This window comes from Dicentrarchus labrax, unplaced genomic scaffold (assembly GCF_905237075.1).
Source record: "Dicentrarchus labrax unplaced genomic scaffold, dlabrax2021, whole genome shotgun sequence".
NCBI lineage: Eukaryota > Metazoa > Chordata > Actinopteri > Moronidae > Dicentrarchus > Dicentrarchus labrax.
In genome coordinates this window covers 15,460,205-15,481,233 of record NW_026136719.1, presented here as the reverse complement: position 1 = coordinate 15,481,233, position 21,029 = coordinate 15,460,205, and the positions used below count along the sequence as shown (strand labels likewise).

The window sequence follows — 21,029 nt, the reverse complement described above, 5'->3', positions numbered from 1 at the left end:
TTTTTATTGGCCCCCTCCTGTCTGACTTTTCTATTCAGCTATCATTTTGATGTGATCCTCTATCATACTCCTCCTTGGTTGTAAATATGTGCACAGCTAAGTAGACCAGACCAATATTTCCCCTTTCATGGCCCCACCACCTTGTCCCTTTAGTCTGTAAATCGAAGTGTCTTCCCAACAGTGTGGTTCAGAGTTAAACTGGGAATGTAAATACCTTTGTTTCAGATTCTATTAATTACTGCTCTGTCTCTCTCTTCTCTCTCGCTGCTTGTCTCAAACCACTAATAAGATTCCAGCCCATTAGTTTTGAACCATAACATTAATTAAACGTTTTCCTCACAATCTGAATGCTACTAATATTACGCAATTATCTCTTACTGTTGACGTGCTGGATTAATAATGATTTTCTTTTGCACCTTGCATTGAGGCCTACTTGACACCTGACATTTACACCTGGGCTGTTCTGGAGAGATTGCAGTAACACTGCAAAAAGACCTCAACAAAACCTATACTACAAAATGTATCTGTTTATTGCTCCACAATGCATTAATTCCTCTCATTCATCACAAAATCTCCTCAAGGTACAATTGACTGTGCTCTTCTAAAGAAATACATAATAAGGTCTTGTAGATTGCAGGGTATGTGTTATTTTCTTTCTGCATAGACTAGGACAGTCTGGTCAATATTTGTGAAAATGAGCTAATCAGAAACCAAAGACTCATTCACTGACATCAACACAACACGTATTTGATTTTTAACCCTGAAAGTAAATCTGTTGTAGTCTACATCAATTACCAACATTTTGTCAGACCCCTTGGCATCTCCACACAGACGCACAGGTTACCCTTTAGTGTCTGAGATGCAGTGGGCTGTCATGTAGCTCCAATATAACCCATCCGTGTCAGGTGGTGTAGTGTAAAGAGCAAGCCATGTAAGGAAGTGGTTGGGGTGGGTGGAATGATGGGTTAACGCAGGAGACCAGGCTTTGTGTCCTATGTGAGACCAGAAGTCATTTAAAGTTTTATGTTTCGGGTTAGGGTTAGGGTTAATGTTACGTACGTGTCTTGCTGCAGTAACGGCTGTCACATGACAAACCTATTTTAATCCAAATCATGATGTTTTCCTAAACCTAACCAAGTAGTTTTGTTTTCTTTAAACCTAAAGAAACTGTGACCATTTCACAACGTTAACCAGTTAAAAAGGTATCTCATACAGACGCTAAAGGGTGCATTGTGTTTCTGTATGAGGCGTCGAGGGGTGTGACAAACCGGTCATCTGGGATGTTAAAGTGTTTAGTACTGACACTTCTATTATATAGAATTACAAGAAGAGCTTCAGATATTGTGTCCTAATGACATTAAAGCCTAAAATCTTTATAGTTTTAATAATATTACAGTTTAATAGCTAAATAAGAACAAATAAATAATAGTAAAAGAAACAGGGCAAGAAGCAGTATAACATTTTAACAGACAATAATGTACTCACATTCACAACTGCAGGCAATTTAGAATCTACAATTAAACTAACCTGCATCTCCTGCAACTCCAATCCACGTCAGAAACAGTTTCTTTGTCATTGTATTTATAAAATTCTGTCAGGGGCAACTCAGTTTTTAATGACACGGTGATCCCTGGTATCATGTTACTTTACATAAAAAATCACAGTGAGTTCCACACCGTGTAGTATACAGCACCATGTGCCACCCAATATACACTATACAGAGCAGTAAATTCATCCTGCTGCATGAACTTTGGGCACTAAGGAAAACGTGGTTTCAAAGCACCTGATAACTAATCACATCCAACTAGGAGCTGCTCAGGCATATTGATCGCTTTTTATTCTCAATTTATCACTTCACAGTTTAGTTGTGAGGGAGTTGAAGCTACAGCTCATTTGTATTTTTTTAGCCAACAGGGGGTAAAAAATAATGACTTCACTCACCAGCTGAAATGCACCCAAACTCACTAATCTGAGTATCCTCAGGAATGCTGAGGTATCACATTTGATTGACATCCTCCTGTTTAGTTCAGATCACAACTCGAGAGCTAATGATTGCTGAGATGGGTTTACGCTTTCTGGATCTGCAAATTCACATTTTAATGCTCCAGGATAAACACTCACTTTTGCTTTTAACATAAATTACTTTATGCTTTTCTAAAATTAATCTTGAAATAGATTTTCTCTGCAGGAAAAAGTGTTAAATGTATTTCTGCGTTGTCTAGAATATCCAGGGTAATGCAACATGACAATTAAAGCTGGAGGCTGGGCTATAAACTTTTTGGTAATGAATCTGAGCTATCGCTCTGATTCATTTTGACACAGCCTATAAGCTTAAAACACCATCTGTTTCTGCTGAAGTTTTAAGTGGTGAAACAGAATGTTAAAAAACTTCAAGCACTTTCAATATGTCACATACAGTAAGTTACACTGTTGCAATAGCTGTTTGTCAGAGTTACAAATTTACAGTTTAAAGATGGTTGAAAACAGTAAGCTTGCTTTTTCTTCGCTCACAGTTTGTTACCATTGCTGTTTTGTGTTTCATCATTAAGTCTGATTGTTTGATGGAAGATATTTACCTGATGAAATAAATCTACTTGCAAGTAAGGTTTATCACAGAATGGTAATGTTTTTTTAATATTATGCATTTTAATTATTTACTGCATTAGCTAGTCTTATATATATTACATATATATATGTAATATATAGGTGTTGGTATGTAAGGTATGTTTTTGCTCTATTTTGTAACCTGCTGGAGATGAATAAAGTAATAAAGTTGGCTTATTTAACTCAATCATGATAAATGTCATATAATAGTATTAAAGTCTGTATATTGTTATCGCCACACTGTTTCACTGATGTTATTTATTAGGTTTTTATTGGTAGAAATCATCAAAGTTGCTTCAGCAGCATTTATAGTAAACTTTTACTGCAGTATTTTCAAAATACAAATTCCTGTGCTTCTGTATGGCTGTTATATTTCACCTTTTCACCACTGCTTTTTGACTTGCACACCCTCCCTCTTACACATTCCTTCTCCTTCTCAGATACATAGACACTCACCAGACACTCACTTTGTCTCTTTTTCTCTCTCTCTCTCTGTTTCTGTCTGTCTGTTTTTCTCTACCTGACCGACACACAAACACACACCTGTCATGTAATCATGAAATCACTTCTAGTTGCAGATGGTGACTCATCTTTTGTCCCTGGTGAAACCATATCTGGCAATGAGGTCGTAAGACATTTTGGATGAGGGACGATGCAGTGTGCCACTGTGCAGGGCACCGCTCTCCACATGGGGAACTCCTCACTAAACAGCATGCTTTACAGCTGGTAAAAACAAAGATATTAGCCGCCCATAAAGCTTGACAGCTGCACTGCAAAATATGAAATGTTGTATTCCCTTGCCAGCAATATCACATCATCATCAGCATGCTGGTTAGATGTGAGAAAATAATTAAGTTTACAGAGAGATTCCTAAGTGTGGTATCGTGTTCTCAACTACTAAAACTGGAATTGTGGCCAGATCTGTAGTGCTGGTGTCTCACTTATTTTACATTTGAATATACAGTTGGAGAGTTTTTGAAGATTGCATGCAGCTACTGTAGGTCTGCAGGTTAAACTGTGCAGGTGATGGTCATACTGTGCACACTGTAGGTCAGTCAATAAAAGGATGCTTAACTTACTCCATGTGGGTGTGGTGGACACAAGACAAGTCCTACTGGTGTTTATTTAACAATGCATATTAAGACAGGGGCTGCGTCACGTCGACAGACATTCAAAGGCAAATCTCCTTCAGCATCAGGTGTTAGTCAGTGACCTCGACCTCAGTTCAAAGATAGAGTAAAAATACCCTGTATTGCTCTGGCAGGGGCATCATCATTACTTATCCTGATGGGAGGTTCGTGTCATTACACACCGTCTGCTCTCTAATTCTCCCCTCCGACCACAACGGAGGACACACATCCGTGGCGACTCAATTACAGACAACACAAACACACGCACCTCGTAGCAACACAAACACGGGCTGCTCATCAATATGACCGAGGATGGATGACCTTGTGCGTGTATGCTCAGGTCACCTCGTGCGGAAAAAACGACCACATCGAGCACAACAAGTGCCCAAGTGGCCGTCTCACAGACAGTACACACCACATTGCCACCTTGGGTGTATCATCCCCTCTCGCTGCCGTGCGAGGGTTTTTGGTGAAAAGGCAGACAGGCAATAACAGAAACATCCCAGCAGTTACCATCAGCTTGCTGGAATGACCCCCAGCATCATTACTTGACATCAACATGACACACTCAAGGGCATCTGGCAACCAACGCGAGAGCTTTGAACTATACAGAGAGTCTGGATAAAAATTATCCACCGATGGCCGCTGAAATCTTTTGCTCACCTTTGCTGCTATCTTCTTCTCTGTTGAGATGCATGACTCTTCTTACCATGTACTCATTTAGGCTGTTTTGTTCTTGTAGCAAAGCTGTGCTCTTTTCCAAAGAGTTCTCAGGATAAACTCTTATTCCAATTTTGGATCTTTGGTCCTTTGCCCGCTTATTGTCTTGTTCGACTGGCACGCATGGACGCGCCTGCACTTGTGCGTCCTCCTCCCCTTGTTGTGCTGGAGCAGGTGATGTTGGAAGTCTGCGTGTATTTTGTCTCTCTCTCACTTTCTCCCTCTGTCTCTCTCAGTCTCTTTCTTTTCCTCAGTCCAGAGTCGCTCAAAGGGATGGTCGCGGCGAAGGTTTTAGGGAGGAGACGGCAGGCAGACGGGCGGGGTGACGTGAAGTAAGTCGGTAGGAGGTCGTCTACTCAGCTGAGGCGAGGAATCCGTGCGCCCTCAGTGCTGTTGAACATTTCACCAGAGGTTCCCGTCTTCAGCATCACAACACACACGAGACATTTTGTTTCACTTGGGAACTACATATTGAAGAGCAGCTCATGATGACATTGGAGCAGAAATAAATTGATATTAACGTGCATAATTCGTATTGTATATAGGCCACCATCGTTCATATTTGCAAACAACAAAATAAAAAGCCCAGCTGCCCTATTTGATGATAGTGGTCATTATGACAGACAGCCGATTCTAGTCATCCATATACAGTATAGTATAGAAGCATGTCGCTGCTCAGATGAAAAAAGCGCATGTAAAAACAGAAGTATGGAGACATTGCTGTTAATGTGGCCAGCAATGACATGAATTTATGTTTTTTTTCACAATCAGTCAAGATCATCAATCATCCTTACAGCGCTCGTGTCACTGTGAAATCAATAATCAATGGGATTCATTTGATAACGTCTGCGCATAGGGGTACCTTTTTACGCACTACCTGCCAAAGGTTGTAGCCTTGCGCTCACGTGTTGAGCCTTTATAAAGCTTTTCATTAGTGTCAGTGTCATGAGCAGCCTGTGTGTTTCCATTATAACCATCTTGTCATTACAGCCAATGGGCCTATACAGTCGATAAGGCACATTTACTCACCATTCACGTTCGCCAGGAGCCACGCGTGTAACGTGGCTCACTGGCGGTCTCTAGTGTTACTCATCAATCAGTGGCAGTCATCGGAGGCTGATACGGGAGATCATTGCACCCATCCGTTATAAAATATATAAGATAGACCATGTTCAAAGTTAGTGGTAATTTATAACATTTGGCTAATGTAAACTTACATGCATGTAGTGTTTCACTAGCAGTGAATGGACAATGGCATTATGTAACACCAGTGGAAAAATAAACACAAATTAGGAACATATGATAATGATAATGAATATAATATATATCACAGGAGATCTGAAACTGACAAGAAGGTGCCTACCCGTGAATACCTAAATGGGCCCCAAAAGGACTAAAACCTTTCTCTATCTCATAGGGTGCTTCTCTTATTTATTGCATCTGTTTACTCTAAACAACAAAACCCTAATTTACCTGAGGGGGGATGTTCAATTTTCCACATTTACAGTGCAGTATTCTGCTATGTTGAGTCTCACATACACCTTTGTTCTACCACTCCCATTACTGTCTGACACCTCTCTTTTAATAGCACCGTTGACATCTTTTGATTTTTGTGCATCTTTATAAAGCAGACAGTGTTTCTATACAGACTTGCTGGTTCTGCTTTATCATATGTGAGGAATATGTTTAATCTATTGCATACACTGTGCATTCATTCCTGAAAAAAAAAAGCTCTTTCTGTGTATCAGACAAAAACAGCGTTTCCTGTTCCAAACTTCTCATTGCATCAGCTCTCTTCCTTGCCCTCCCTTTTCCTCACACTATCTTTGTGATGAATATTTATTAGCCTGTCACAGTGTCTTCTCTGAACTCAAAACAACACATTCATCAACACAACTCGAGCCATGCTTTAATCCTCCAGGGGCTTTCAGTGACGTCGCATAATTTCACAAAGATTTGCTCAGTGTGGGGGATGTTGTTTTATTTGAAACTATGAAAGAGAGGTTCATGAGCACTCACTGATTCCAGGTAATTTTAGAGCCATTATATCGCAGTCAACACCATTATTGTAATAAGCATTAAAGCAGCCCAGCTGAGCCAGTGCACAGCAGCCTTGGGAGCCTTATTGTTTCAGCGTATATAGGCCACAGATATGCACAAGTTAAATGACACAAGCTTGATATACAAAAGAAACATGATATGAAAGCATCATTGTTAAGCTTAGATTTTCAGAGCAGGTGTTTTTTAAAGTGTGGAACCTCCTTTTTTGAGATGCTAAAGAGATCTATGAAGTTGCCTCCTCTTTAAAAAAAAAAATTACAAGCTGTTGCTTATTTAATGTTTTTGTTGTTATTTCAAAGAAATCTGGCAATACAGTGCAATCCCATCCAGTGTATTCCAAAAGAGAAATGGTCTATTTCTGTCCACATTCCTTATGAATCAGGAAGAAAGGAAGAAATATAAGCATGATTGTGAATTTAAGACGAACAGCACACCAGTAGAAGAAATATTTCCTTTCTTCTTTTGTTGCTAAATAATAACTCTGGTACAGTGAAATGCAACTCTTTCAGTGTAGTGTTCAATGAATCATTGACTAATGTATAAAAAATATGCACCTACCTTTGCAAGTCTTTATAGAGTCTGTCATGTATGTACTCATGTAAGTATTTGAGATATGTCTGATATATGATCTGAAATCTGTTCTCTGTTTCACTGTAGAGCTGTGCTTTGTAATACTAATGTGGTACAGTATGGTAGTGTCTGTAAATATTAAGCTTACCAAAGTTTAAAATCTATCCTCTAATATAAAATCTTTAACATTAAGTACTCAAGGTGATCCAGGTCACAAACATGAGTTGTGCTTGAAGAAGCTGTGGGATCAATAATGAACCAACAAATCTGCAATATGTGACCTATGCTGTAAAGAAAATTCCTGGAAAAGCAGAGGTATTTCAACTATCATGTGAAAAATGTCAGACAAGAGATTGTTCTCTGATGAAAAGAAAATGACTGGTTCAAACATCACAGCTGCACAAAGAGCAATGTCAGTGAGGGTGTGATAAGAGGCTTAGAGAGTACAAACAGGTCAGTGTTGTCAATCAAGCTGCAGTTTCAATGGGTCAGTGAATGGTCATAATGGATATTAATGTGCGCTCTGCCAGCACATATTTAGTCAGAATTGCTAAATGAAAAATGCACAAACAAATGCACCGATGGACACAAACCACTGACCCTTCTATACAGGAAAAACAGGCACTGAGCAACTTATTCTTTAATAAGTAAGAGAAGCTTTTTTTTCAATAAACTTCCCCTTATTTTATGACAGTTTTGTTTCAATAGTACTGGCAATATAAGAGCTCCCTCTAGTGAACGCACTGAATAAATCACAGCAGCAGCATCATCACTATCAATAAACGGTTTTATCATTTAGTAAAACATTACTCTTCAGTGAGTTACAAATTCTAAAAAATTAAAAGGACAAGTATGACGATGCTGCTAGCAGGATTTGCTCTGATTCTAGTTACCCACTGGTACTGCTTTCCTGTCACTCAAGGTTAGAAACATCACCTTTTCTTGGTCTCCACAGTTTCTGTGTAAAATGCAATGTTAAATATTCAATGTACTGTTAGCATGATAACGGTTAACATTTTAGAATCTATAAATAATGATTTATAATAGAGTATAAATAATGATTAAACAAAAAATTACAATCATGCAAGTCCGTTTTTCATGCTGTAGGTATTTCTTTTAAGTGATGTTTAATTAGGTGGTTTGCAAAAAATATTTGCTCATTAATCTCTAAGGAGTCTTGTTTTTAAATAAATCAGTTATTCTCCTCCTTTTGGCTGCAGCTGCACCAGCACTTCTTTCCAGGACCTGTGATATTCAGGTCCATCAGCACTAGCTTACTACTGCCACCTATTGCTTTGGAGGTACAGCACAGCACCAATCAAAGTCAGACCAAATCAAAAAGAAACCTAAACTAAAGATTTTAAACATAACCAAAGCTTAAATAATCCCAGAGGGGAGAGTTTAAGGACTGTTTTGACACTACAGATTTGCATGTGTTTTTTTGACGCATACTCTGAGCCATATGAACTGACAGATTTAATCACATGCTATATTAAGTGTTGTGAGAACACAATAATCACAACCAAGACAGTTTAGGTGTTCAACAGTAACAAACCACGTTAAGTGTGATTAAATGAGAAGAGGGTTGCATTTTTGAAAGGAGAAAGAGAAGGAGTTTGGATGCAGAGTTTTTACATCAATGCTTCAGCCCCCACAGGTGTTTTCACTCATTTCCCTGATTAGTACTCTGATTAGAGCTGTGTTGGTGTGAACAGACTGGGCTTGATTGACATCTTAATCATCACTGTTATGTACAACTGTTAAGAAGGGACAACTTTTACCTTTATGATTTCTATTGGTTGGTTGAGTTTGGTAACTTCATGTAATTGCAGGCTCCACACTGAGCTTAAGTCTTTATGTTGTGTAAAACACTGAATAATGTTGCTGTTGTCATGGAAACTGAAAAATAACTTCTTGTTTAGAGCAGATTATAAAATACCCAATGATGACACTATATTCAGATTCTCAGTTGATCTTTATTGCTTGTTAGCTAGAGCCATCATCAGCATTGCATAGACTATATGACTGAGGAGAGGCAGTTTCTCTTCAGTTCTTACAGGACTTTGAGATAACTGTAGCCAACAAAAGGATGCACATGATTTTACTCAAGTTGTTATTTGACCCATCTTGTTATGACATGTTCTTGGCTAAAGACACATTGTTCTTCTCTTATCTTTTTAAGTCACAACATCTCAAATATGCGTCACCTGTACCTACTCTTTAAACTCCTCCACTGATTCAGTATATCCCATTGTTGTGCAGATATATCACCAAAACTGTCTGAACACACTTACACAGGAAGAGGTGTGACTCCCCCTCCAGGCTAAACTCCTTTATAATGAGTTTACTTGTATTTAGTTTCCCAACAACATAAACATTGTAACATCATGGTGGATATGTGACAAATCTATATTAGCAAAAGCACGATATTTGTAAAACATGATTATAAGAGAGTTTCTAGTGTCTACAAGGTCTGACACCAGAAATTTCTTTTATTAGTTTTACTGTAAGCAGTTGGCTTTTATACTAATATTTTTGAGGAAGTCCTCGTGGCCTGTAATCATTGGGATCTCCTCCATTCCGCCCATGCCGGTTTGCCCGCTGATCAGCAGCAGAGTCCTCAGCACCATGACCCATTCTTTCCTGCAACCACTCTCTGCCATTACTGAAAAGGGGAAAATAGACAATCAATATGAGCAGAGGCATATGACAAAACAAGTACTTTTCAAAACCTACTTACAAAGTCAAATTATGTAGATTTAGTTGTTATCTGCATAGACATAACAATGTATGACTTCTGTGAGCTATTGGTGGCATACAAATGGAAAATACTAAAAATGGTAAAAATTATTCCAGAGGTACTTTACCAGTGGCAAAACAAATGGAGTTAATAGAGCTTTCGGACTCTTTGCTCCTCACCTGATAACCTCAGCTGCCCATCTGCCTCCTGCTCCTCTCTTGGCAGCATCACGGTTTCCTCTGGCATGAAAGTATTTGTCTGAGTTTTTCCAGTTGGCTTCTCTCATATCACGGTATGCTCGCCACATGTCACGAGCTCCTGATCAAAAAGACAACATGCAGGGTTTCAGAATTCATTGCCATGTAAAACCTATAATCCTGTCAATAACAGTTATACACATTGTTCTTATAGAGACATTAAAAAGGACATGCTTCTAACCTCCAGCAGCTTGGCCAGGAAACTTGTACCACTGAGCATGGGTTTCCACAATTAAAATCAGAACAATTCCTGCTAGAAGCAACTTCATGGTTATAGATGTCTAAAAAGAAAACAAGAATAATTACATACAGTTTATCGTTAAAATACACAAATATTTTACCAAATTACAGAATTCAAACTTACTCTGCAGTTCCTGAAAAGTCTAATAAGCTGTAGAGTTGTCTTGTTTGTGAGGACTCTACTGGTCTGACTCTATTTATATTCTGTTCTGAAGAAGGTTTGGCTGGAGGATTTTGGAATCATGGAAATTCCAGTTCATTTCAGGGAACATCTTAAATGCCAGACAAACACTGTGGTTATTCCCTGGTTGTGTAACACAAATCAGACTGAAACTGAAAGTTTTACATAAAAAAAAAAGATGGAAGAGATTTTTTGCTCTGTGTAATAAAAAAAAATGTATTCATAGAGTATAACTTTGCACAATTACCTTTATAAATGCATGTGCAACAATAGTTATTTTTATATGTCTACAGTGACAGTGAATTATTGCTCACATTTGTGACTTCCGGAGGTCTATTTCTACAAAAATGTAATTATTGTTGTTTCTGTTGTTTCCACTGTTGCAGTTTTTACTTTTGTTGATGTTGTGTTATTATTTCTATTAGGAAACTCTCCAACAGGGACACCCTGGTACCTTACCTGGTATAGCTGGCGCTCCATCTATCAAGGCAGAGTCCTTGCTGCAGTGGCCATGGGTTTGACTCCAACTTGTGGCCCTTTTCTGCACACAGTCACTAGTGCAATTATTCAGTCATCCTATAGATCATAGGCTGCATAAGTGTAGACCTGAATCAAAATGAAGTTTAATAAGGAATTTGCCATGGCTTTTTTGTGCATAACAATAAACATAGTAAGTAGAAAATATAAAAGAAATATAAGGCAAGAACTGTAAGTCAAGACGAATAAATAGAAAACTGGAAACATGGTGATAAAATTATAACAATTTTTAAAAATGTAGAATGTATCTTGTTATTTAAATGAATCGTCTGTGCATCATCTCTCCAGCAATGGGGCTTAATAGGTACACTGTGGTCATATCCCTGCTGATGATGATTACATAACGTTTTGTTTTTTTTAACTGACTCACTGATTAAAAGTTTGAGAACATTTTTTTCTTAAACCACCTCTCTCTCATTGCATGACATTGGCCAGGCAAACAGGATATGTTTTTTTATATGCAGTTCCAAATATTTTGCACTTTCATCTGTTTTGAATTCAAGAGTTTCGTCATATTTTGGGCACAGGAGTCCAGGAACAGCTACAGCTTTCATCACAGCCCCAAAGGGTACAGGGCCATGAATTACATTGTTAAAGAGGAGGTTCATAAGCTCAGTGACCTATTTTAAAACACAGGAGAGAGCACATAACATAGCATATAGTTTGAGTAATTCATATGGTCTCAACTATTGACAAACTGTTACCTAACTAACTGCACAAAGGAGGAAGATGCATTTTGTGTTTACTGCTCGTTTATGATGCGGGCAAAGAAGGCTAGAAGCTAAAGTTTAACATTAGTGGTACCAGTGCCTGGAAGTTTACTGGCACCAACAAATAAAAAGGCAGCAGATTCATATGTAAAACAGGAATATTCTCAAATAGAAGTGTCACTGGACAGGTTTTTATTTACCTAACAGGCAAGTCAAATGGTAACATTTTGGAGCCATGTTACTACACTGTATGGACAACATACAATTTACCTGCCAAGCATACCTAAGTATCAGAAGGGCATGTTTTTGTGGCATTAAACACAGCATCAGACTGCAGAATTTTCTATGGTAGACTTCTGGCAGAGAGGACTCAGCTTTTTCACATCACAGAGAACACACTTATTCATTAGCACCTTTTCCAGCCAGCAGGTAGCCTTTAGATGGAGAGGGAATAACAAATAAGAGTATATGAGTGCATATCAGCTGAGGGTATATCACAGGGTTCTAATTAAATTGCATAATTGCTATTGAATAGTTGCGTGCTGGGCTTCAGCCACTTGTTTTTGTCAGCAGGAGTGGGGTGGAGACACTTAGGGAAGAGTGGATTTGCACATTCTGGCTCTGGTTGAGAGGAGATATTCATTTTGCCAACATTTTCTCTCCACTGGATGAAGGGGATGCTGACCAGCTGTGGTGATTTTTGTTGCAGTATTGCTACAATTCGACCTTGTTGCACTCCTTCTCCTATGAGATGAGGCATCCACCTTCTCAGGGAGTGCTGAGAACAGTTTGAAGAGATGCACATACATACTTTATATAAATGCCATACATCATAAAAGCAGTCTGTATCTGGTTTCTGTTCCCAGATAAACTTTTCAACTTGGCTGTGTCATCAGGAAAGTCACTTTGGCACCATTCCTTTCAACATATTCCAGACTCCGGATCAGCCTTTTCCATACGGACACATAAAGTAAATGAAGAGTGATAGAATAACTAACCTCAGTGACTGTATTAGCTGTTCAAATGAAGCAATAAAAGGATTGAAGAAGACTGAAGGACATTTATAGTAGGATGCACACATACACCATTAAGCTCCTCAAGAAACTCTATTATAGCATTTGTGTGTACTGTATCTACATAAATATGTTGATGTATGATATCTATGTGTATATATGTATATACCTGTTTAAAGAGTTGATTCATTTTCCCTGCATTTAATTAAAATAAAATCTGCAGTTAAGTGACAGTCTGACATCTTCTATTTGACAAAAGGTGAATACCCTGTTAAAGATAAGGCTCAGGAGACAATTTAACTTTTCTGTGTAGTTTTCCACAGAGCATCTTTATCTTTTATTAAGTAAGAGCAGCTTTTATTTTTAAATTCTGATTCAGTCAACAGAGTAAAGTAAACAAACTGGTACTCCAGACCTGCCATCCTCAAACTGTCCACCAGATGGCCTCAGACTTTCTTTCCTTTCCCCATCACCTGACTGCCCCACCAATCTACCACCAGGTCCCACTTACCACTCATCAGCTCTGGCCTGTAGTTACCTGGCATACTCTGCCCACTACTCACCTGCAACCCATTCATCAGCCATCTAGTATATCCATCAACTTTCCTTGTTTTCTACCTGGCTGTTAATATTGCCATGTGTCATACTTGTGATTTCTAGCCTGTGTTGATGTGTTTATCTGAAAACCTATAACCTGCCTGTGTTTAACCTTCGACCTGTTTTTATTAGACTACTCCCTTCTAGATACGTTATTTTTGACTGCTTTCCTGGTTTCGACCCTGGCCTATTTCACTCAGTCCATAAACCTATGTACCTTTTTTGTAATTATTAAATTCTGTATCAGTTTACCTCAGTCATCTGCATTTGGAGGCTATCCCTTGTATTGATACCCTGCTGGCACCACCTGTGTCATCTTCTATTTATTTATCTCAATAAATGTATTTACCTGTTTTGTTAAATTTTTGTTTCGATTTCAACAACACTGACAATAGCAGAAGCCCCTTTAGTGAAGTACTGAATACAACATCAAATTAAAAGAATAAAAACATGCAAAACTATCATCATTCGGCAATTTTTATTTCATTGCTGGGGTATAGTGGGAGTAGTATAGAAGACAAGAAAAGCTTTACCTGAATAGTTTAATCTTTGCAGAGGCAAGAGAGTTCCCCCTGGAGTGCAATAAGAGCTTTATATGTTCATAAATAATATATATCAATATCCAATTCCCAGACAGAAAAGTTACTGAATGGATGATTTAACAAATATATTGCAGCAGTGATAACATGATTTGACACAGGTATAAAACAACAAAATCAATGATATTTGTAACATAATTGACAATTATATTTTTTCTAGCAACCTGACATAATAATTTCACTATGTTGTCAGATGGTAGACTAATGAAATCGTCTCCTGTCCCTCTCTTAGCAATTATTAAACAGCTAACATATTAAAATTAATATTCAATTTTCTTTGGAAGAAAATAAATAAATCTATGAAATAATATATGGATTATGAACAGATCTTAACTAGTTTAATGAAAATGTAAAATCAGAACTCCTTTCTCTGTTGGTGAAATAATGTTGCCTTACAAAGGGACTGAATCTGGTTCTCTGTGGCATTTGTGGATTTTATGTGTCTGGTTTCAGCCCCATCCATCTGTGATTGTGCGCTTTGTGCTTCATTCAGCTGTCATGTTAATACATGGCCAGTTGGTGGCAGTGTTGGCCTCCACCTGAGATTAGGCTGATGCTTTTTAGAGGGAATTTAACTTTTAAGTTTAATTTAACTTATATGACAATAAAAGCAAAAATGCAATTGTAGCATTGATAACACAATAAACAAGACTGTGGATGATACAGTTTGTAACACAGTTGATGAATATGATCACATTTAACCTCCGGAATGAAACAACATAGTGACACATCTTTCCAGAAACAGGGTCACTGTTACTGTTGGACTATCCACAAACCTCAGAGAGAACAGTTTTCTTCGGAACTACTTTCTACATTTTGCGCGTCCATTCACCTCTATTGTACTAGGGTGTACAGAGAAATGTGAGCTGGATATCTCAAAATGTACTGCATAGGAAACATTACAGGTGAGAATATATGTTTTTCTGTACTGTTTTGTGAATTGACCCTTTAAACAATCCTATAGCTCATTTCACAAATCTTGCTACTGACGACTCCCTGTTTCAGATGCCCAAAGACTATTAGAGGCCCTGCACACCCACACAGGTGTTGTCAATTTGTTTCTAGATGGACTCTGGTTGATTGGACATCTGCTCAGTGTGGAGCTATGCTGGGAATTACATAATGTCACCACATTAAACCTGTAGGAATGACAAAGGTGAACCTTGTGCCTCATTAACAGTTTTACATTAAGCATTGATGAAGATGTCAAATCAAATCAGTCTGTTCACATGGACAGGTGGAGACATGGACATCTAGAGATCTAATAATGCGGTGAGTGTTGTAAAATGCGGTATTTTTCTAAGTTTGACTTGTAGTTGGCGTATCTCTTAGATGCATGGGCTAGCTGGCTAATGTAATCATGTAGCCATGATGCTAACTTGTGCAAATGTCTATGCAGCATTCAAGGACCAGTGTGTAGGCTTTAGCGGCATCTAGTGGTGAATTTGCAGATTGCAATTAACTGAACACCATTTGATGACTTCAAAATGAGAATGAGCTGTGAAGTGAGACAAAACTGTGGTGGCCATGAACAATGTGAAAGGCCATAAATACAGCCAGTGTTTGATTTGTCCCTTCATGGTGGTTCAACATGGCGGACTCCAGGCAAGGTGACTGCCTCTGTAGAAAAAAAAGAATTCTAAGGTAACAAAAACACAACGATTCCTTTAATCAGGTGATTATACTCTGATGAAAACATATCTTTGAATATTATACTCCATTTCTGCCAATAGAGCCTCCAAAATGTTGCACTCTGGACCTTTAAAACATTGTTAAAACCAATTTAATTATATTTATATGGTTTGGCTATAGTCTATAATAATATATAGTGTCAAAAAAAAACAGTACAACAGCTTGTCTGGTTGTTTAAATGTTATAATACAGTGAGGACAGCCCTCTGTGTTGTTAAAGCTATAGTTACTGTAAAGCCACAACACAGTGTTTGGTTGCTGAATACTTTGGATATCTAATAGTAGCCACATTTCCCCCATAAGGTATCATGAATGATGGTAACGAGCGAGTAACGGGATTACTCTTTCTCTAAGTAACGAGTATCGAGCTCGCGCTGCTCGGGTGGGGTAGCTGGCTCTCGTGCAGGCGGTGTATTCACGGACCAGACAACTGCAGTGGGCTCGGTGTTATCGTATGCTCGTTCCGGGGCGCCGCTGTCAGGCTCTGTGCGCCGTACGCTTTCTGTCGCTGAGACACACACTGAGTGATGCGCGACCAGCCAGCACCATCCCTCACAGATCTCAGCAGGAGGTGACTTGATCCAGCGTATGACATTCACCAGGTAGGATGCGGATTTATTAAAATTGTCACAAGAAAGGAGTTAAAATCATCGGTAAAGCATCGATGAACCCCTTCCTCCCCGCTCCTCTTTGGCGAGGCTGTAGTAGTCTCCCTCTTAGGCATCCGGAGGAGCGGTAGATGGATGCTGATGCTCTTGCCTGTGGATTTGTCCTTAGCATCAGTGTTAACAACAGGGCGGTGAGCTTTGACCGTAAAAAAGAAAGAGAAAGAAAGTCTGGCGTATAATTTAGGTTATATGTATTCGTGGGCAACTCGGTTAAAAGATGTGAGCTGTTTTTATTAAAGTCTGTTAGACCTAATGGTAAAAAAAAAATTTTTCGGTGATTCATCCATGCGCAGCCTAGTCTACGCCTAAAATTATCGATTGTAGTTATATTGCCATAGGCCCTTGGTGTCTCATGAGATGCGGAAGGTCATTAATTTTTAGATGTCCTTAATGGTCCAATTCCTTTACTGCATCGTTTTAGTAAACGGCACCTCGGGCATGTGCAGGCTGCTCTGAGTTCCCTTTGTGGGGATGGCTTATTCAACCCTGATATCCACTCTTCAATATGCATCATATCACTACCCCACACTTCAGTTGAATTCCTTCCATGCATGGTGTCAGTCACACGATTTGAAGTTGAAAAACAGTGCATGGTACACTATACTAGTCCCTGCTGAAAATACTGGTTTCAACTTGCCTAAGACCTAAAACAGTGTGTAGCTTGCATGTATCTGTGAAGCCTATATTTGCAGGAGGATTTGTGTATCAGTGCCTGCCATGTGCCACTCTGTGCCAGTCCCGGCCACAGGGGATGGTAGTTGCTGACAGGCGTTGTGTCTGGCTGTTCATTGTTCAGAGGGAGCAGGAGGAACAGGCTCAAAGGGTCTGCTATGCATCACACAGTGTTATGTCCTTAGCATCTGTCCTCATCCAGTCATGCAGAATGCTTTTCATCAGCCATCATCTACTTTTATGATACCTTGGGGCTGTCTGATGTTTACAGTTGGCTTCAAGTCTTGTTTTGTTGGTTTCTCTCACAGCAACAATATTTTCCCTGGAGTCAGTCCCAAACCCACAGTGGAATATTCTTGACATGTTAATTGGTTTAATAACAGCGGTGTAAAACTTATAGTTTTCGCTATGATACAGTTATTACAGGAAGACTTCTGTTCAATTCAAATGATTCCAGATGATATGATCATGTTGCAGTGATTGAAAAGACACATTTCAGCCTCTTTCTTGAACCTCTGCAGACATCTAACATTAGTAATAACAAACAATGTTGCCAAAAAAAGCCTTTATAATTGTTCTACTAAACTAAATATGTGTGTGTGTGTGCAAGTGAGCACACAGAAATATTTAGTGTTGTGTTAAACATTTCTGTAAAACTCGGTCGCAAACAAAGATGCTAACAGAGGTGGGGCAGATGGAAGACTGGCTTGTACAGTGGGGAGTAGAGAGCAGACAGAAAGAGGGGGGAGAACAATGGCTGTGTTGCAGCTGAGGATGACCAGTGCTATAGAGGGTGAGGGCAGATAGAGGAGAGTAATGCATGGCTATTAGAGAAAATGAAGGGCCCCTGGAGAGCCATGATAGAAACCTATAAGGCCTTGGAGGTCGCACCCAGCATGTTAACTTGCTGCTATGTTGAAAGTGGGGATGTTGAGTTTTCATTTCCTCCTCCTCTTCCCTGCGTTTCCTCTACGTCTGTCCTCACTTCCTCTGCACTGTCCTCTAGTGCATGTTTTGTATGTGTGTGTGTGTGTGTGTGTGTGTGGGTGTGTGTGTGTGTGTGTGTGCATGTCTCTTTTACTCCCCTGCTTTATCTCATCAGCTCCATAGCCTGGGATAGTTTTCTGTTTAGCACCTGCACTGAAGGACAAACACCCTCCCTGCAGCCTGCTGGGATTTTATTCATGCTGCAGCCGGAGGATACTAAATTGGACTCCGGGGGAGGAAACAGAATAGGGCAACAGCCTCCATCCTTGCTGCACAAATTATGAAAGATAATAATAACTATTTGTGAATCTGTGATTAAATCATTACGAGTAGGTTTGCCTGAACAGAAATATTACTTTAGCAGAGATTAGCCTGCCTTTGCATCGTGGATGGGAGTGCCATAGGGAAATCGTAGTTGTCCATTATATAATATCATGTATGAGAGCTTCTTAAAAGCTTTACTCTGTAAGCTATGGATTTCACGTGTCTAACATTTACATTTTCCACTCATATCATTGCTGTGGGCGGAGGCAGAATAATAACATACTATTATGTCCTTTGGCAAAAACAAAAGATTCCAACATAATTAAACCCATAGATGGGGTTACAGGGTGGGTGTTGATTTCCATGTTGCATCAAATTGTTAGAAAAGCAAAAAAAGGCAATTGAAACGATGGATTTATGATGAGGCTGTTGTAAGATAAGTGGTGCTGCAGTGTTGTTACAGACAACTGTATTGCTGTAGAAAAGCTTTGTGTGAGCAATTAGAGCGAGCAAATTTCTGTTCAACACAGGATTTAGCATGTAGAGGACAAGCTGTGAACCACACTGTGTGTGTGTGTGTGTGTTAACCAGCAAACAGAGAGATGCTGAGGAATTACAGATGAGGGGATTTACCTGTGAAGTTACAGAGTAAATTCAATTCAAAACAAAGGAATCAACCGCTAACGTATGTCCAACCTAAAGCAGCACATTATGCTGTTTGGATTTTAGTGTAAGACTGCATCCGATTAATGTTTTTATTTGTGATAAAATGTTTTTACAATTATTCAGTTAATTCTTGACCTATCAGTAAATTGTAACTTTTTCACCATTTCCCAGTGCCTAAGGAGATATATTTAAATTGCTTGTTTACTCTGGTAAACACTCAAAAACCCAAAGATGTTCCGCTACAATGATATAAGAGAAAGAAGTAGCAGATCCTCACATTTGAGGTGCTTAATCCAGCAAATGTTTGGCATTTTCTTTGATACATAACAAAAACAATTATTTAATTGATCAAAATTGTTGTCCGTTAATTTTCACAAACAGGGTCATCTGTCTCCCTACGGCGGAAATCAAGCTTAAACTGATGATGTCATCAGGCATCAGTTGGTCTCTCGTGCCTACAGACCCACTCGAGATATTACGTCCAAATTGTTTTTATGTGAATGTCGGACGCATTGCTGTGAATCACCAGTTAGATCACCACGGCTGCTGTCATATTGTCTCGAGTTGTTCCATTATTCACCGTCTGTGGAGGATTTATCTCCAGATGACATCATCACTACAGTCAGTGGCTGCTGCTCAGCTTCACTAACCAAAACTACAGTATTATAACAATCAGATACATATTATGAACCGTGTTATTAAATCACATATTATTAATCATCCTCTCTTTGTTGACTCAGGTCTGGATCCAGATGCAGATAAAAAACATCTAAACATTTTTTATTTAAATATCAGATTGTGCCGCCTTGGCAGATGTATGTGCTTTTTGAGAGCTGTGTAGTTTTATTTTGCAGTCAGCAATATCAAGCTTAATTTAGAATAAAACCTTGGCAAAAACTTTGTTACAGCCAGCTAAAGTGGTCAATAGTGAGAAAGAATTTAGAGCTGACAGAAGCATTTCCACTTCTATACGTACTGATTGAAAATCCTTTCTAACCCTACTGGTTGTGTTTCTTAAGGGAATAGCACTGTAACCTAATATATCTGTAGAGTCCATGTACTTCAGTTCATCGTCTTCCACTGCACAGCTTTGCTAGCTGAACTGTTTGCACAGTAAGGACTTTAATCTTACAGTTTTCAGCTTGCCAGCAGCTGTTTTGTTTCTCCCTTTTCCTCAGGGTTTATAGACTAATCTTTACAGACTATTACGATTCACAGTTCATCTAAAGAAATAAAATGTTTTCTGGTTCACACTTGGGCTTCATTACAGCATCAAAATTTACCCAGACTCACATATCAGACGATGACGCTGCTCGTATGAAATATCCACATTACATACTCAATTGGAAATTCATCTACAAAGTTTACTGTATTGTATTCAAATTTGTATCTAATAATTGAGGCACAATATATACATTTCAAACTGGATTGATTCATATTTTTGTAATGTCTAAGTAATGTCGAATCAAGTATATGAGTTGCCATACCATAACCATACAAAATGCCAGGCTGTATAACATTTTCCGTCAGTTGTCTGTAAATAAAGCATGACCATTCTGAAGCAGTTGGGTCAGCCCTTGTTGTCCAGCTCTTGACTTTGTTCTAGTATCACACACATGAATATGACAGCCATATCAGTGTTAGTCAAGTTGTTTTGACAGCACTGTCACATTCGATTTATATTTTTCCTTGAAAGTGTGATCTGTATTTCTGCCTCTGTCGTGCTTGTTTTTTGAAACCCCCACTAGACTACTTTGATTTGGAAACGAAGCTATCTCCTATAGCTTTCATCCACTGGATACTATTGATCTGAAGTGGCATGATCAGTCTGTAAAAGGCCGAACATTATTTTTACTGAAGTGTTGACTTTTTGACTTCAGGTATAACATGTTCTTATCGCTCTTCACTAACAGGTGGAAAACATGCAGAAATCCAGGTCACACTCTGTGTCAGACATGGTTAAGGGGCACTGTTTCGACATTTCATTGTTTGTGACAGGTCTTAAAATGTGAGTCAGTCTTTGAACTGTTTTTGTTTTTTTCTCTGAGGAGAGGGAGCTCTGGGATGGTTCAACCGGTGTATAGATGGCATGCAAATTCACTTTTCCCTTCAAAGACAAAGG

At 38.9% G+C, this 21,029-nt stretch overlaps 3 protein-coding genes across 7 annotated transcripts in view; 1 reads left to right on the top strand and 2 right to left on the bottom strand.

The window, feature by feature from the left end:
• Positions 1-5,048, bottom strand: part of syt7b (synaptotagmin VIIb) — a 92,235-nt gene extending 87,187 nt beyond the window's left edge. The window contains exon 1 of one of the 3 annotated variants that reach the window (XM_051379381.1): positions 4,398-5,048. In XM_051379381.1, the coding sequence (XP_051235341.1) occupies positions 4,398-4,446 (49 nt within the window). In that variant the 5' untranslated portion in view covers positions 4,447-5,048. The remainder of the gene's footprint in view (positions 1-4,397) is intronic. The other 2 variants (XM_051379380.1, XM_051379382.1) reach the window with 2 other exon arrangements.
• A 3,993-nt stretch (positions 5,049-9,041) lies between these two features.
• saa (serum amyloid A) lies at positions 9,042-10,595 on the bottom strand. The gene is made up of 4 exons (XM_051379394.1): positions 10,447-10,595; positions 10,264-10,363; positions 10,005-10,143; positions 9,042-9,750 (listed from the first exon to the last, which is right to left on the bottom strand). Exons 2-4 carry the CDS (start codon positions 10,349-10,351, stop codon positions 9,612-9,614), a joined length of 366 nt encoding a protein of 121 aa, XP_051235354.1. The 5' UTR covers positions 10,352-10,363; positions 10,447-10,595; the 3' UTR covers positions 9,042-9,611.
• Positions 10,596-16,096: 5,501 nt separating this feature from the next.
• Positions 16,097-21,029, top strand: part of apba2b (amyloid beta (A4) precursor protein-binding, family A, member 2b) — a 62,656-nt gene continuing 57,723 nt past the window's right edge. For 2 of the 3 annotated variants that reach the window (XM_051379376.1, XM_051379375.1), the window contains exon 1: positions 16,097-16,252. The gene's annotated coding sequence lies outside the window, so the exon portion shown is untranslated. The remainder of the gene's footprint in view (positions 16,253-21,029) is intronic. The other variant, XM_051379378.1, reaches the window with a different exon arrangement.